General features: G+C 46.1%; 1 protein-coding gene across 12 annotated transcripts in view; it reads left to right on the forward strand.

Moving 5' to 3' along the window:
• ANKRD11 (ankyrin repeat domain 11) overlaps positions 1–18,087 on the forward strand; it is a 211,311-nt gene that overhangs the window by 166,378 nt on the left and 26,846 nt on the right. For 11 of the 12 annotated variants that reach the window (XM_014536642.1, XM_005862491.2, XM_014536641.1 and 8 more), the window contains one exon: positions 3,535–3,673. In XM_014536642.1, the coding sequence (XP_014392128.1) occupies positions 3,535–3,673 (139 nt within the window). Of the gene's footprint in view, positions 1–3,534; positions 3,674–18,087 lie in introns of those variants that run through there. The other variant, XM_014536644.1, reaches the window with a different exon arrangement.

An 18,087-nucleotide genomic window follows, 5' to 3' on the forward strand; every position in this document is an offset into this window, starting at 1 on the left:
CTGTAAACATTTGCATTCTTTTTAGTTTGGAATATAGCAGAGTAATGACATAAACACATGTACATTGTTTTTTCCCCCCAGTGGTTTAATAATTTGTCAAAATTATTGTATCAGTTCTGCAGTCTCGAAAGCTGTGAGAGTTCAGATTAACTCACATTTTTGCTAACACTTGGTGTCCGTTTAAATTTAGTCATGCTGGTGGGTATGTAGGAGTATTCTGTGGTTTTATTTGTATTTTTCTGTTGTTTCCCCAGTCATGAAGATGTCCTCCTGTACTATCTTCTAAAAGCTTTCAGTCTGAGGTTCATCTGGAATTAATTATTGTTTTGTGGTACAAGTTAAGGGTCAAGGTTTATTTTCTTCCCTATGGATGTTCACATGGTCATTGTCACTTACTAAAAAGACCTCCTCTCCCCCCATGTGTTGCAGCAGAGGCTTTGTCACCAGCTAGGTGGGGTTCCAATTTGTGCTCTTTGTTCCAAACCTTTGGTCCTTGGTCCAGGACCACCTGTTGTGATGACCGTAATTTTATAGTCTTGATCTCTGGTAGTTTAGTTGGCTGAACTTTGGTGTTTTTCAGAGTTTTCTTTACTATTTTTGACCTTTTGCTTTTCTATGTGCATTTGGAATAAGCTGATTTCCAAAAAAAATGCCTACTGGGGTTTTAACTGTATTGCTTTAAATATAAAGATTAATGGGGAGAATTGCCAGGTTAACAATGTGAGTTCTCTTATCATAAACATATTCCTCCATTTTTATGTCTTTTTTTTCTCTCTCGGTAATGTTTTCTAACTGTTTATATAGGGGGCTTGAACATCTTTTGTTAGATTCATTTCTTTGTATTTGATGTCTTTTGATATTTTGATATCATTTCCTAATTGTTTGTAGGAAATAAAAATAAATTCCAATATCTAACAACTTCTTTAATTTATATACTAATTTTCTATTTAATTATATATTCCTTTGGATTTTTCAGGTATACAGTCAATCATTTTAAGATTAATACTTTGTTATCCTTTGGGGTGGGGGGTGGGGGAAAGGAATTGAGCCAAATCTAGTTCCAGAGGGGATTTTATTTTTGTGGCCTAGAAGTGCATGATGTGATTACTCATGCATCAGTATTGTTTTCCTAGAGGTGTCATGGAAGTTATCTATGTTGTTGCATGTAACCATGTGTTTTTTTTATTGAAGAATATTCCATTTATGACTACACTAGAATAAATGTATCCATTTGCCTTTTAAGGGGCAGTTGTGTTGTTTCATTATTTTACTATCGTGAATAAACTTCTATGAACATCAACGTGCCATTTGTGTACATGTGCACTAATTTCATTAACTTTATGAGAAACTCTCCAAGTGGCTTTGCCATATGAGTCCCATCAGCAACAACTCAAGTTCTAGTTTTTCTGCCACACCCTTGTCAACATTTGATACTGTTAGTCTTTTTTATTTTAGCCATTCTAGTGGGATTATTTAGATCTTGTGGTTTTAATTTGCATTTTCCTAATGCAGAGAACACCTTTCCAAATGTTAATTGGCTATATGGATATTTTCTTTTACAAAGTACATATTCATGTCTTTTGCTCATTTAAAAAAAAAGGTTTGCTTCTCAATAGATGAGGTGATTATAGGTAACCTTGCCTAGATACATCCCCCCTCATTTCTCCTCAGGACAACACCCAATCTTCTGCACTTGAGCAGAAGGTTCCTGGACCCCCTTTGTCAGGTAGAGGACTGTCCCTTCTTATGTGCTGAGACTTCGTGTCAGAATTAATGTAGAGTTTTATCACAGGCCTTTTTCTGCAGCTATTGAAATGATCATGTTATTTTATTTTCTTCAGGTGGTGAATTACGTTGATCTTTTTATTTCTTGCATTCCTGAATACTTTATTATTTGTAATATATCTATAGATCAATTCACCAACTGGGCCAGGAGTTTTCTTGGTAGGCAGGTGTTTATTACAGTTTGGGGTTTTTGTTAATGGGTTCCATTCTTCCAGTTCTGTGGTGGCAGGTACAGGTAGTGACAGGTGTGGCTGTATCCTGACATCTCAGGTACACAGTAGGGTGAGATGGCATGTCTAGCATCTGTTAGGCTCTATCTTCCAGGGGTCCTTCCTCATCCCAGCAGTATTGCCCATAGCTCAGGCTCTGCCTGGTGGCCTCTCTTTGTACTCCAGATGCCCTCAGAGCTGGCAGCATGTTCTGGCAGAGATCTCCCTGGTCACTTGAGATGTCTCTCATCTGCTAAGGTTGGTGGATGCTGTGGCTGAATGATCAAGCTGGAGGATCATTTGGGCCACAGGAGGAGGGAATTCAGTTATGTTTGGTGCAGGAGGTAGCGTCTCCTGGGAATACCCCCACCTCTTAAGGTGCTATCCACTGAGGGGTTGGGTTCAGGGTGTCCACCTGCTGCAGACAGCAAAGCAGGGGCTCCTCTTGCCACAAGGTGCCCATTTCATTCACACACACACACACACACACACACACACACTGCTTTTTGGGATCAGACCACCCTATGCTCATGTGACCTCACCTCATATGGTACAGCACTGCATGGTGAGCAGCTGAATTTACATGCCCGACGAGCACTGAGATCTCCATTTATCATCTTGAGGTGGGCACTGTCTTCCATTCTACAGGTGATGACATCAAGGCAGACACAGTGCTAGACTTGCACAAGGTTGGCCAGCTTGTCAGGGTGGGCTGGAATTTGGGCTTGCTAGTACTCACCCTGCAGGACAAACCAGCCCTGAGACTAGTGCAAGGAAGAGGGTGATGAGGACAGACGTGTCCTGCCCACTCTCCTGCTAGCTCTTGCTTTGGAGTGGGTCATCTGCACTCAGGTTTACAGATGTGGGCTCTGCTCTGAGATTGATACTTGCTCTGCAGGATTTGTCCTGAAGACAGCTTCACGGTGTCACAGGCCTGTAGTGGTGCCAAAGACAGCATGAGCACTGGGGGTCATGTGAGGCCATGTGGAACTATGCAGAGGATGTCAGACAGGGAAGGAGGAGAACCCAGGCCATTCACAGGAAGGGAGGAGTGCAGTCTCTTGGGAGATGGACACACTCCTGTATGGTGGGAGGCCCAGGCAGGTTGAAAATCAAGACACCACCTGTCCACACACCTTTTTAAGGCTCTTGCACCTGGATCTTTTCCCTGGGAAAATGGGTTCAGGGCAACTGTGTCTCTCTATGCTCTGCTTTCTTCATACTCACGATAATACTTGTTAGCCGCAATTTCTCAAGACTCCTCTGGTTCAGGACAAGAAATGGGGCCATGTTTGATCATGGACAGGGCTCAACGGCAGCTCTGGTCTGTGAGGGGCCTAATGGGTGAGCTTGGCTGTCTGCCCTATAGAGGAAGACTGAGGAAGCCAATAGGCACACCTAATTCTGGCGGGCAGGAAGGGCTGTTAATTGCCCAAATAAGAGATTTGCTTTAACTGGCACATAAATGAGACCATAGTTGATGTGAAGATTTGAGACTAATTTGTAAATGATATCTGAAAGTGTCACTTTCTTTTTCTAGGATAAAGATAAAGTTTCTCTAACCAAGACCCCAAAGCTGGACCGCAGTGATGGAGGGAAGGAGGTGAGAGAGAGAGCAACCAAACGGAAGCTGCCCTTCACTGTGGGGGCCAATGGAGAGCAGAAGGACTCAGACACAGGTACCAGGAGCCCAGCGCCGCCTCTGTCCCTCCTGTTGTCTCCTGTCCCCTGACTCCTTCCTGACTGCCTACAGGTCATCCTCACTCGAACCTTTCCCATATCATATCTGCCAACTCTTCTCCCATCCTCAGGGGTCTGCTGACAACAGGCTCCACCTGGGAGGTGGCCCCAAACCCATTCTAGGAGTCCTACTGCAGTCCTGGGGGGTGACCCAGAGTAAGGCCTCACAGCTTCTTCTCTTTATCTGATGTTCCAGGGGGTACTTGGGGGTGATAAAAAGATTAGCACACAGAGAATTCACATAAGTGTGCATAGCAGAAATGCTTTCTGGACCCCAGCATGCCCAGGGAGCCTCCAAGTGTATATCCAGCCATGAGGCTTTCAGGCATTCCGTGCTCTTTTTAATCTCCTGAAAGGGGATTAAACATGTTTTCCATGTTGGAGGATAAACATGTTTTCCATGAAGGCTACAAAAACATAAATTAAACCCAATTATTTGAAATAAAATCCAAAGGGACCACTGAAAACAGGATCCAGCAAGTGCAGGTCAATGAGTATAGGTGTACATGTGTCTGTGTGTGAATGTGTAAACGTGTGTGAGCATGTGTGCACATGTGTGTGCGAGTGTATACGTGTGTGTGAGCATGTGCGTGCATGTCTCTGTGCCTTTGAATGTGTACATGTCAGGAGTTAATAATACTTGCTGTGTACACTTTTAAGTTGGTTCCATCTAGAGCTGCTCACTGGGACACGTGCTGTGTCCAGGCAATAACCTGCCCTCTCTCCTGCTGGCCCACACTCTCTTCCTCTTGATCCTAGTGCCCAGGGGCCTTCCCAGCCTACTAGCCATCTGACTGCTCTGCAAACTTGTAGGCCAGTTGCATGCCAGGGGTGAGAAAGGTCACAGAGCATGCAGAAGGCCACAGAGTCTGGTTGAACCCACAGAGCTGTGAGGTGGGCCCAGGCTTTCCCACAATGCAGCCATAGGACAAGGAACAGAAGCCCTGCAAAGATGGGGCATGGGTTGGGGCTTCCTGCATGCGAGGATATGTGTCAGGTACTGAAACAAGGTAAATGTAAGAAAATTGGGAGAAATGGCAGAGGAGCAGCCAGGAAAAATAATCTGTGTCACAGCTTTTATTCATGAGGTCACAGGTCCTTCACTCACACCTTCCTGTGCAGGTGCTCCTAAAAGAAGCAGGTTCACGGTAGCTGTGCAGATACTATGGTTAGTTACAAGCCAATGAATGGGTATGATTTTGCTGGCTGGGATATGAGGAAGGTGGTATGGACCAAACCCTTGTTTTTTGTCACTGAGTAGGCACATTGGGAATGGGAAGGGGTGAGTTTGCAAGGGGAGGGGCCATGGAGCAGTGGAGCAGAGGGAAGATGTGGGTATGTATGTGGACATGGGCTCCCACCAGAATGGAGGGGTGCTCACAGGGATTCTGTGACTCAGGCTTTAGGTCCAGAGAAGATCGGGCCAGGCCTGGATATCCTCTCCTGTTATTAATGCCCATGCCAGTTCTAGTTGTGGAGGGTGTGCTGTTGCTGTTGGTTATTGGCTGCCTGGATGTGGGGGTCTAAAAGACTCCAGAAGGGGTTCTGGGGTGGTCCTGTGTGTTCTTGGAGCCTTGCTTTCAGAGTCAAGGAGATAGTGCTGAGCTCCCATCTCCTGAGAGAATGTGCTACCTGAGTAGAGGTTGGTGCATCTGCATTTCTGTGGAGCAAGCATGCCTAGGGGTGGATGATCTTGGCTGCCCACCCTATCTGGTTGGTAGGATTTCTTTACAAGGACTGTTTCATGTCTTTAAAATTTTTTTAATTGAATTTATTGAGGTGACATTGGTTAATAAATTATATAGGTTTTAAGGGCCCATTTTATCTTGATGGTGGCTTTTTAGGTTTGTGTGTTCCAGCAGGCCTCACAGATTTGTCTGTTGATGGTTAGCATCTTCTCAGCAGGAGGTGTGCATGCTAGTTCTTTGAGGTGTCCAGAGGTTCTTGGGGCACCCCAGGAGTGCTTATGTTTACTATCTGTGGGTCAGGATGTAGAGAAAAATCACTGTGAAGTAGGAAAAAAGTGAAGACCATTTTGAAAATAGAATTTTCCAATCAAGGACTATGTTGCAAAAATATAAGTTAAATATAGTACTTGCCCTTCTATGTTTATTTTCCTTTTGGGGGCCAATTTTAATAACTTTCTTACAAATCTGCTCTGTTAATATGACAAAATTAGATTTTCCAGTGAGATGATTCTGGTTCACGGGTATGTCAGGTATCACTTGTATTAGGAGCCTCTAAACTAGCTGATCTTTGTGCACCATGTACACCAGTGGGAGGCCCTCTGCCTGGCCCTACTAGGTCTGTAGGCCATGATTAGTTACCTGTTAACCTGTCTTCTTCCTACTTGTACTTCCTGGTCAGCAGGAAATCTGAGCTGGATATTAACTTCGTACTAACTGTAGGAGCATTTCTTGTTTAGAAATATGGGTGAAGATGGATGAGGCCATTTCTCTGAGAGACACACACCTGCCCACTGCAGGGCTGTACCTCCAGCTGTCAGGAAGGGGGAGAAGCCACACAGGGGAGAATTATTAATTCCGATGAGTGACTAAGATAGATGCTGGTCCCTTTGGTCTGAGGCTAGGGTCCTCAAGAGCAACTGACCTGGAGACTGCCCTGCATCCTGGTTCTGCATGTTCCTCTAGCGCCCTCTGCTGGGAAGATGTGGTCCAGCTTGCTCTATAAGGTGTACATGGCAGAAGGCTCCAGAAGTTGAGGCTCTGAGTGCAAATATTGAGTTTCCTTGGCTGTGCCCTGACTGGACAGAGGCTGTTGAGCCTCCTCCAGAGACCACCGAGCTGCCTAAGAGCCTTCTGTTTCATAGACCCTCAGGAATTGCTGCACATGACCCAGTCCATAGCAGGCTGGTCTCTGCAACAATTAGTCAAGGTTGGGGGCGGCTTGCCAAGAACAACATCTGTCTGCGGTGAAAGCTGGAAATACCCTACACATCCATGCCTAATCAAAGCAAATTCATCCTGACGTGGTTTGTCATGGTCGCACCCTGAACATTTCATGTCCAGGTGAATATGAGTGTGTGTCAGGAACTACTTCAGTATCCTTCCAGAAACTCTGGCCAGAGCGTGCCCCAGAGCCAGGGCTGGGCACAGGCTGCACATGCTGTGTCTTGGCCCTTCCAGCCTAGGACCGAAGCAGGTCTGGCTATCTGTGTAGGAAAAGCAAGCAGGCCAGCCTTTCATTAGCAGGTCGTCTGAGGAGGCTCAGCCTGCCCAAGCACCTGCTGCTGACTCACTGCTAGGTTTGTTATAAAGCATCTTACCACTTACAGTGTTCATGATGAAATTATTATACTATTTTATTAACTTTTTATATGGTTAAATTTTCCCACAACTTGAAAAAAAATCTATAAGTAAATATTATTTAGGTTGGTTTAGATGATTACCTATTCTCTCCAGGCTTCCTTCATAAGCTTTTGATTCTTTACAGTTTTCCATCCCATAGTCTGAACATTAGTGTGCTGCTTCCCAACTGGAACCACACACAGATGGGCCCTGCTTGTCCCCTGAGGTCCCCTTGATGCTTCTCTGCCAGAAGCCTCAAGAGCTTGGCTGCTGCCTATTCTCAATACCTGAATGTGTCTTTGGAATGAGAAAAATTTAAGATTTTCTTATTTTATTTTTACCCTGTAAGACTTGTCTCTGATATCTAGGGTATTTATTCAGAAGTGCTGAAATGTGAGCTCATTCATTCGAGTGTTTGAGGACACTTATTTATTTACCGAAATCATGATCACCCTAGTTCTGTAAGATGGGAAAGTACTGGCTGCTGTGACTGCTTGGGGGGCTGTCCTCTGTTTGTGAAAGGAAGACATTTCTCTCTTCTGTTGGCATCTGCAGAACTTCTTAGAACCCAACACCATGATGAAGAAGGGGCTTCTGCTCACTCACTGAGTGCTGAACTGTGGCAGAGGGAGAGCAATGTGGCACCGTGGGAAACTGACACCACTGTGGAACCTCTGGCTATAAAGGGCACATGCCAACCACAGTATGACCCTGGGAACTCTCAGGACTTGGCTGATGCATTATGACAAGACTCCCAAAGGTAGAAGGACTGGGGTAGGATGCTGTAGCCACATGCAGCAGGAAGGCCTGATCAGTCTGCACTACACTGGGCACCTGATCACCTTGCATCTCAAAGTGGAGTCAAGAAAAAGGGCAAGGTTGGGCCCATTGCTCTGTGGCTCTCTTCTTGCACTACATGACTAAACTTAGGTTCTGCCCATTCCTGACTTGCCACTACCATGGAATAAAGATGAATGCTGTTACGCAGCAAAGAGATGGGATGTGGATGTTGGTGAGCAACCAGTGGGGCTACAGGGCAGAAGGTGAGGGAGCCCAGCACCTGCCCCTCCCATGATGGTCCAAGTTCAAGGGTGAGAGCCCAGTTTATCTGAGGAACCACATTTGGTCACTCATAAAGAAGCACATCCAAGTAAAATATTTTCAAATAATTAAGAATTCCTCTGGTCAAGCTATTACCCAAACATGTTTCCTCTCTAAACTTGAACAGCTTCATATACAAAGGGGGGTTTGGAATAAAGGAAGATTCTTTGTATTTAAAATTCTCTATTTCCCGCAGTTGCAGAAAAGGTGTGATCCTACAGGGTATCACAGCCTCCCTTAGGACCCTTTACAGGTGCACTCTAGGAAGTAGCCAGGCCCATTCTATAAACATAGCATAGGTGAGTCAGGGCCTTGCAACCACTCCAGCTTCCGTGATTTGCTGGGAAGATTCCCAGGACCCCTTATGTAGTCCTACTCATGACCATAACTGATCACAGTGACAGGCCACAAAGCAAAGTCAGCTTGTAGTCCTCCCTGCAGAGTCACAGGACTACTTCTCTGGATTTTGAGGACACTCGGGAGTATAGTTGACCAGGGAAGGCCATAGAGGAGAGGGCACAGGAGCCTGTCTGGGATGTATACTGGTGAGACACTGTGGGACTTTGAATGTATTTCTTAAATTCCCTGTGCTGCTTGGTGTTTTCATCTGTAAAGCTCTAAATTGTGAGGAGTTTGTGATTCTGACCTATGACGTTTTTTGGGGGGGTGGGGTGGGTGGGTGTGTGGAACTTGCAGCAAGTGCTCCAGTCAGCTCTCAGGAGGAGTCTGGGTCAGGGCATGGCCCCTTCACTAATGCTGCTTCCAGGGTTGCAGTTGAAGACCTGTGCAGGCAGGCCCAGGGACTAGCAAGGATTGATGGCATGGTTCAGGTGTGGTTGCAGGTTTGAATTATGAGTTAAAAAAAAAAATTCCATATGCTTTGGTGTAGTGAAGGTGATAGGCAGTGGTTGGGAGGCTGTTGTCTGGGCCCTTTATGCTGATATCACTTTCTTATATTCTGGCTTCCTGGTTATAATCGCCTTCATTGAATTCCCACAAGCAGAGCTAGCTGCTCCCTTCTTGGAGAGAGGTGATTAAGACCAGAGAAGGGACCTGCTGAGTCACACAGAACCCCTCTTTTTAAAATGATGAATGATAGTAATTTCTAAAAGAAAGAAAGAAGTTGATATGAATCAGGAAATTGGAAGGAGAAGTCAATCACAACTGCAGCCTAAATATTAGACGATACCCTACCCAACCCTGGGGCCTGGATGGTTGGATATAAGAAGTAAAACAGACTGGCTGTAGGAAATAACCATTGGCTTCTGGGGAGATCTGGTAGTCAACTCATTGGGACCAATGGCCGTTTGGTAGTTCTAGGTTAACTGTGGTGTTGCAAGCTGATGGTGGGAGATGGCCTATTGTTATATTGCCCCATGACCTTATAAAGCATAAAGGGGCTTGGACGATTAGTGGGGTGTGTGGAGTGATAGGACTTGTGACTGAGAGGGAGGAAGGAGCTACCTTCCTCCCTATAAGAGATAGAATATAAGAACAGAAAAGAAGGGAGGGTTGATCTGCCTGGGCTGTGGGATAATTACCTAGAAGGGTGTTTGCCTTTTTAAGAAATATAGTTCCCTTTTCCTTTTTATAAGCTACAGTGATTTTTGTCTGATTCCATCTCTTGATTGGTATAGGCATGGTGGTATACACTGAAGAGGAGAGGGAAAGGCAGAGCCAGCAATTCCCGGCTAAGGAGGGAATGGGTAAGATTAAGTGTTCGTTTGAGATGAGTGGTGGTGAGAAAGTTTCTTATGGGTGTAGGAGAGGAGGGCTGGAATAGGATGAGAAGGAGAGTTAATTCACACTTCCAGGGTCGGGATTGTTCCAAGGAGGGAAAGAGTATGGTTAGGATCTAGAAAGAAGGAAATCTTGTCCCATGGGTAATCGAAATCCCTTTGTGGAAGGCAGTCCCATGGGAAGGTGAGAATCCTGATGCAAAGGGAGAGGGAGCAGTAGCTAGGACCTGGAGGATTTGAATTGGGAGAGGAGGTGGGCTTTCAGGGAGGTCAGGGTTATTAGGGTACATAGGGAGCACCTGCAGGAGTGCTCACTCATTTGTCCTCTTCTTCTGGGATGTGGGTAAGGTGGAGTCTGGTGGGCCCAATCTGGTGGCTGTAATACTTGGGGGACTCCAGCGCATGTGATGGAGGTGTTCTGGGGATGGGTTTTCATCTGGAAAGGTGGAACCATGGAGTATGCCCTGATAATTTAGCTGCATTGGGGCAGTTGAGAGTACTTGATAAAGGCCTTCCCATTAGGGCTGTAAATTATTGATGGATTTCCTTTAGGAGGAGTAGGGGAATGTCTCCTATAAAAGGTTGAGGGAAGATCTGATCAGCATTTTCTTCAGTAATTGTCAGATGCAATTTAAAATGGGGACATAGTCTCTGAGAGGGGTCTCTGTGCAAGGAAGTTTCCTAATAAGAAGAGTCTTCCATACATGAGCTCAAAGGGACTAAGAAAGGAGGGTGTGTGGGGGGATTGCCCCGATATGCATAAAAGCTAGAGGCAGGAGAGAAGTTTAAGGTTCTTTAGTTTTGATAGTTAATTTAATTAGGTGAGACTTAAGAATTTGCTTTTTCTATTTTGTCTGAAGATTGGGGCTGGTAGGGCGATATATGTTCCACTGGATGTTCTGAGTGGAGGGGACCTGGTAAGTTTTTTGAGATCTGAAAGCAGGTCCATTTTCTGATTGTAATGAGGTGGGTTAGACCTAGTGGGGAATGGCTTCTACCCACACTGAGACAGTATCTACCAGGGTTAAAAGATATGTTTTTGTTTGTTTGTTTGTTTTTTAATAGGGGGCATGTGAGTGAAGTCAATCTGCCAGTCTTGTCCAGGGATTTGGCCCCTTGACTGATAAGTGGGGGAGAAAAGAGGTCTAATCTAACCTGTCCTTGTGGAGATACTGAATAACAAGTAGAACAGGTTTGAGGGATATCTTGCAGTAGGGAGGCTAGGTTAGGACATGTGATGAAGGGTTTTAGGAGTTGTAAATATATCCTATATGTAGGGAATTGTGAATAGTCTGTAAGATATCAGGGGCCTGTCTCTGGGGAAGGATATATTTTCCCTGAAATTTTAACCATGGATCTTCCTGAGTGGCCCCAAGAGCTAATAGGGGCTGAAGTTCCTCTGGGGTGTATTAGGGTGTTATATGGGGTATAGCTAAGAGCTGGGGAAATAGAGGCTTCCTCTGAGCCACTGCTTTGGCCTCCTGGTCTGCTTTGTTATTTCCCTGTATTACGGGATCATTCCCTACTTGGTGTCCTTTGTAGTGTATGACTTTTAAGAAGGCTAGAAAAGGGGAGAGGGTTCCTGAATACCAAGCAGGAAGGCCTGTGAGGCTTTCAGTGATGGTGTCAAGGACTGGGAATGAACCGTAGAAATAAAGAAAGTCTAGGTTTCAACTTAAGGACATAAGCAACAAGAGAGAGCCTGGGAGGGGTTGCTTTAGCTTACTAGGAGAGAAGGGGTCCCTTTGGACATTGGGGGGGGGGGATCAAGTCCTGACTCACTGGACAAACTTTTCTAGAACTTTCACAAGCATTTCTATCCATCTCTATATATATATATATAAAAGCCTAAGGGACCAAACGACCGAATGATGAGCACTGACCACCAGGGGGCAGACACTTAATGCAGGAGCTGCCCCCTGATGGTCAGTGCGTTCCCACAGCCGGAGTGCTGCTCAGTTAACCAACCTGTCCCCACGGCCCATAAGCCCAGCGGCAGCCACTCACTTCCTCAGTAGTCCTGCAGGTCCAATCTCCGGAGAACGGGCCAGGCACTGACAAACGAGCGCAGCCTGCATGATCCCAACAATGCCTCCTGGAAGTCGGCCTCCAGCACCGCAGCCACTTCCCTTCCCTAGATGCTCCACAAGGAAAAAACAATATAAAAGCAGCCTCCAGGTGGCTCCTGTCAACCAGCGGGAATGTCAGCTGGATGGATCCAGATCCCAGGCCAGCAAGGGCATCCCACCGCCCTCCTGGAGGACTGATCGCATCCCGGACCCCCCAACCCCTAGGACCGGCGCCAGACGTAGAGCTCATGGCTGGAGAGCACCGCTGTGGGCAGCGCAAGCCTCTCCTGATTAGGCATGACTAGGCATGAGCTCACAGCAGGTGCAGTGGGGCTGTGATGAGCGGGAGTGGCAGCCAGGAGTGGCAGGTGGTGTTGGACTGCCAATTTAGGCCCAATCCCCACAGGCCACATTGAGGGACCCCACCCGTGCATGAATTTGTGTACCAGGCCTCTAGTTCACAGATAACCAGCTTTAGCCAAAAAGTAAACAGCCAGCATTTCTTAGATTGACATTTATCAACACTTTAAGCACACTCTTACTTTCAAGAAAATACACACTCAACAAAGTACAAGAGACCTTCTGTAATAAAAAGAGCAGGCAAATTAAAATATATCTAGCAATCAATGTTTCAATATTTTATGCTATTTTAAAATATTTAGATCTATATCATTTAACCCAGCAATGCTCCAAAGCCTTTAAGTTACCGAAGACTTTGGAAAATTATGTGTAGGCATATGAGGCTGGAGAAAAGGCAGGGGGAGGAGGAAGCAGGCCCAGCAGCCTATTCCCAGGCCTCTAGCCGCTTGGATTTAAAACTGCCACATTTTTCCTTAGAGATAACATGCTACGGTTTGGGTGATAATGAGTTCAGCTTCTGATAGTAGCCATACTGTTAAGTAAGCATGTGCAGTAAAGAAAGTTATTCTTAGGGAAAGGTGGGGTGGGTGTGGGTGAGAAGGCGCTGAGGTCAGAGCAGTTTTCAGAGCATTAAAGGGGTGAGAATGCTGACCTTGGGATTTAAAGGCTCAGTGAGTGGTCCCTTTGCTCAGTGGGAGAAGACTAAAGTTGGGAACCCAGAGGTGAAAGTATTCAGCGAGCCCAAGAAAGGAGACCATTTCTTGTTCAGAGAAGGGGACAGTCATGGAGGAGATAAGGAGATAAGGCGTTTACAGTCCAAGGAATGGCTTGGCCTTGTGAGGTCAGAGTGAAACTGAGGTAGGTGACTGTGGTTTGGGACAACTGGGCTTTATGAGGGGATGCATGGTAGCACTGGCCAAGCACCGAGGTAGAATGAGAAAAGAGTGAATGAGGGTATTTAGTAAGATGCAGTGTAGAGGTGAGGTGGCTAATGGCTATGAGACTAATCCGTCAACCCCATAATGGAGACTGAGGAGGGGACAAGGGTCCCTGCGAATTCGGAGAGGGCAGAATAACTGGCCCCAGTGTCAATTAAAAAAGAGATCGGCTTACCTGCCACCACAGTTGTTACCTGAGGCTCTGTCCGGGTGATGTAAGTCTGTGGGGCCTTGTCAGGGCCTGTGCAGCTTCTTTGGTGGCCAGTCCCAGGAGGTCTGGGAGCTCCAAACTGGATCCAGAGGGCAGCCTTGCTGGACTGGCTGAGGTCCGACCTGGAGGGGCCAGACTACAATCTAATTTCCAGTGGCCTTCCCTTCCACACCTTGGGCAGGGCCCAGGTGGGGGTCTTGGGTTTGAGAAGGACTTGGTTGATTGAGTGTCTTTCCTTGTTGCATTTGAAGCATGGGCCTGGAGGAGGCTTAGGTTCATGAGAGTAGTGGCTAGGAGCTGGAAGGCCTCCTTCTGGTCCGCAGCCTTGGCCTGATCTCGCCTTTGTTTTTGGATTTGGGTCTCCTCATCTCTATTATTAAAGACCTTAAAGGCTGGGTTAACGAGATCTTTTTGAGGGGTTTGTGGACCTCTGTCTATTTTTTGAAGTTTATGGTGTGTGTTAGGGGCTGATTGGGATATAAAATGGGTGTTCAGAAGAAGGGTTCCCACTGGGGAGGTGGGGTCTAAGGTGGTCAATTTCCGTAAGGCCTCCATGAGGTGGGAGAGGAGAGCTGGGTTTTCATCAGGGCCTTGAGTGATTTCATTAAGTTTGTCACATTCCTCAGTAAAGGTGATCAGGTTGGTGGAAAAAGATCTGAGATGCCTCTCAATCTGTGCAAGGTCGGACATAGAGAATGGGACATGGACTCAGACTATGCCCTCAGTTCCTGCTACCTCCCTCAAGGTTGGAATTTGCATGGGAATAGAAGAGGCTGTTAAGGAATATAGCCTTTGGGTGGCCTGAGAACGAGTGTTAGATGGGAAAAGGCTGTTTCATAACTCATGTTCTCAGGATTTGGGCTCTCAGGGACTTGGGGGAGAAGGTAGTTGCTGATTAGGAAGGTCTGGGTTTTGGGAATCTACTGCAGGTGAGGGAGGCGATGTGTAAGGGGGTGGAGGTCGGTGGTATGCTGGGTCAAAAGTAGATTCAGAATCAGAAGTGTTAGGAGTATGATGTTTTCTGTGAAGGAGAAGGATCTGATGGGTAGAGCCAGGACTGAGAGAGAGGATTGGGACTGAAGGATGAAAAGGGCCTGAACGTAGAGAATCTCTGACCATTTTCCATTGCAGTGACAGTAATTATCTAAATTGCTCAGTGTGTTAAAATTAAAAGTGCTGTTTTCAGGCCATTGAGACTTATTATCTAGTTTATGTGATGGACAAACAGCGGTGTTACAAAATAAACTGAGGTGATTGGGCATGATCCTCCCCGCCGCGAGTGCGCAGCAGAGGGAGTGTGGCGTGGCCCACAAGAGAGGAAGGGTGAGTGACAGACCACAAATCCAGGGTAGGCGTCCCTGCTGCTAAAGAAATCACCATGAGAAATGAGAGGTGACCCTCTGGACTGGGCGTCAATCCAGAAGCTCCCAAAGCCAAATGGCTGAGGAGTCTTCTGGCCTAGTGCTAGGACTTTTGAGATGAGAGACTTTCAAGAAGTCAGTGAGAGAGAGTGGGCAGAAGACCCGGGGCAAGGGAATTGTGGAACATCACTCACCTAGAGAAGATTGGCCGGTGTGGGATGGAGAGTCAGCAACGAAGAAGGAGAGATTCCTGGTTCGGGAGGGTCCATATGAGAGGGAAGCCCAATCATGTCACCCGAGTAGGTAAGCCCAGGTTGAGCTGCCTACTGCTCTCCGAGTAGCAAACTTGGGGTGACCAAAGCCAGGGCAATTGGCTCCCCATCCTTGTGGAACCCTCCCGGGTTTCGGCACCAAATGTTAGGGTCGCCGAAGGAGGAGTGCACGAGGCCAGAATGGTGAGGGATTACGAATTTATTCTATCATCTGCACACCAGGTGGCTGAGCCTGGATGGCTCCAACACCCCAGTGATGGGAGTCAGCGGTTTTTAAAGGATTTTGGCGGGCTTTTTCTGGGTGGAGAATTCTCTGTACAGGTCCAGATTCTGGGAAGTCCGGAGGGGAGAGATAATGGTCTTAGCAAGGGGTATGTGGTCTAAGCAAGTGGAATGTCCATTGTGAAGAGGCCTAAAGGTCAGTTCCCAGGGGAAGGGGTATAATGGAACATAAGGAAATTATCACTGAAATTAAAAATTCAATAGGCAGATTTATGGCTTATTAGGAATGACATAAATAATTATTATCAGAAGGACTCGTTTCCTTGGCCACTGTTGGTATTGCTCAGTCTTGATCTTCCCTCCCTGCCAATCCTAAACCTTACATTCAGGAAATTTCCTCTTGGTTAGGCGCTTCCCTTTAAACCAGCGGTTCTCAACCTGTGGGTCGCGACCATCGGAAAACACATATAGCATATCAGATATTTACATTATGATTCATAACAGTAGCAAAATTACAGTTATGAAGTAGCAACGAAAATAATTTTATGGTTGGGGGTCACCACAACATGAGGAACTGTATTAAAGGGTCACGGCATTAGGAAGGTTGAGAACCACTGGTCTAGAGCCAGAGAGATTGCCTGGGTCCAAATCCCAGCTGTCCATTGTGAAGAGGCCTAAAGGTCAGTTCCCAGGGGAAGGGGTATTGATTCGATTATTTGATCAGCCCTAACAATGATGAAGAAATCCATCCTGATAGAGAGATTCAGCCCCAGGGACTTAACACCTTTGGATGATTAGAGAGTGTAATGAGAGAAAATTGAAAACATGATCAAGGAACAAGATACTGTCAAAAAAGATCATGTAAATTTAAAAAAAAAATAATAATTACATATTGTTTTTGTGATTAATCACTATGCTTTAATTATGTTCAATTTATAACAATGAAAATACATCCTGCATATCAGATATTTACATTACGATTCATAACAGTAGCAAAATTACAGTTATGAAGTAGCAACGAAAATAATTTTATGGTTGGGGGTCCCCACAACATGAGGAACTGTATTAAAGGGTTGCGGCATTAGGAAGGTTGAGAACCACTGCTTTAAACTCTTCTAATTGATGCCCTGTGGTCAAAAGAGTCTTTGTCAGTTATAAACACCAGAGAAATTGCTCTATATCAAGTGATGCACCTTCAGTCAAACTGTTAAAAAGCCCAGAATTCCCAGAGGGATCCAGTTTTCCAATTGCTCTGCGATAATAACAGAACAACAAAAAGCAAATGTGAAATATCTCCAGTGGCCTGTGTTCTACAATCTACTGACACATGGAATTTTTTTCTTGCTCTGAAACTACTTGGATATTTCCTACTTGAAATAAAATTGTGTTTTTTGTTTGGGGGGGGGAAAAAAGAATTAGTGAATTGGAAGTTTTAACTAAAGAAATTGCCTAGACTGAGGTATAGAAAGAAAAAGAGATAGGAAACATGAAAGACATTATGAGATGTGTGTGTGGAAAAGGACTGAGGCATGACATTAGCATCTAACCAAGGAGAGAAGTGGGGGCACTGGTGCTCAGAGAAGACAGAGAACTTCTCATGTCTGTGAAAACAGGAGTCCTAGTTCAGGAAGGATAGTGCATTATGAGCAGGGGAAAGATTACACATGAATTTTATGATGAAATTACAGAACAACAAGAAAAAAAATGCTAAAAATGCCAAGGAGAGGAAATGTTGCCTACAGAAAACAATCCAACCTCCCAGTAATTTTGTGGAAGCCAGAAACTGACACCACCCCACAGAACTGGACTGGTTCTAATGGGTGGGGAATGTGTGGCCCGTGAGCTATATAAGGCCTGCAAAATCATTTGGTCTGGCCCTGCCAGGGTATTAGGGGTGAGTTAATTAAATGTTTGACCAAATATATCAGGCTAGTTTTTTTTTTTAAATATATTTTATTGATTTTTTACAGAGAGGAAGGGAGAGGGATAGAGAGTTAGAAACATCAATGAGAGAAACATCGATCAGTTGCCTCCTGCACACTCCCTACTAGGGATGTGCCCGCAACCAAGGTACATGCCCTTGACAGGAATCGAACCTGGAACCCTTGAGTCCCCAGGATGACGCTCTATCCACTGAGCCAAACCGGTTAGGGCAATCAGGCTAGTTTTTAAGTTGATAAGTTTTTGTATGGCCCATGAATCTACACTAATAAAAGACAAAAATGCTAATTGACCGTACCTTAGCTACACGCACCAGCCAACCAGAGGAGTATGCAAATTAACCCAACAAAGATGGTCGTTAAATTTGCATACTGCAGGCAGATCCTGCTGCACCGCCCTCCCCAGCAGGGGATCCGGGCCTGCCGTGTGCGGGGCGGGGCGGGGCGGGTGGCAGCGAGATCCCCGGTGGCAGCGCAATCCCCAGCTACCGCCTGCCCCAGCTCGGGATCTGGGCCTGCCGTGTGCAACTGGGGGAGACAGGGCAGGCACCGCAGGATCGGGTGTGCCATCTGCCACCAGGGGAGCGGGCCTAACCCAGCAGGTGGTTATCTCCCAAGGGGTCCCAGACTGTGAGAGGGCACAAGTTGGGCTGAGAGACACGTTCCCCCCCCACCCCCGCCAGTGCACCAGTTTTTTTGCACCGGGCTTCTAGTTATGTTATAAATATCCAAGTGGTCCTTGGCAGAAAAAAAAGGCCCCACCCCTGCCCTAGATGCTCACTCTGTGTCCTTGCTGCCAGAATTCACTCTAACTCAGACAGATCTTTTCTCC

The sequence above is a fragment of the Myotis brandtii genome, unplaced genomic scaffold, assembly GCF_000412655.1.
Source record: "Myotis brandtii unplaced genomic scaffold, ASM41265v1 scaffold165, whole genome shotgun sequence".
In the NCBI taxonomy this organism is placed as follows: domain Eukaryota; kingdom Metazoa; phylum Chordata; class Mammalia; order Chiroptera; family Vespertilionidae; genus Myotis; species Myotis brandtii.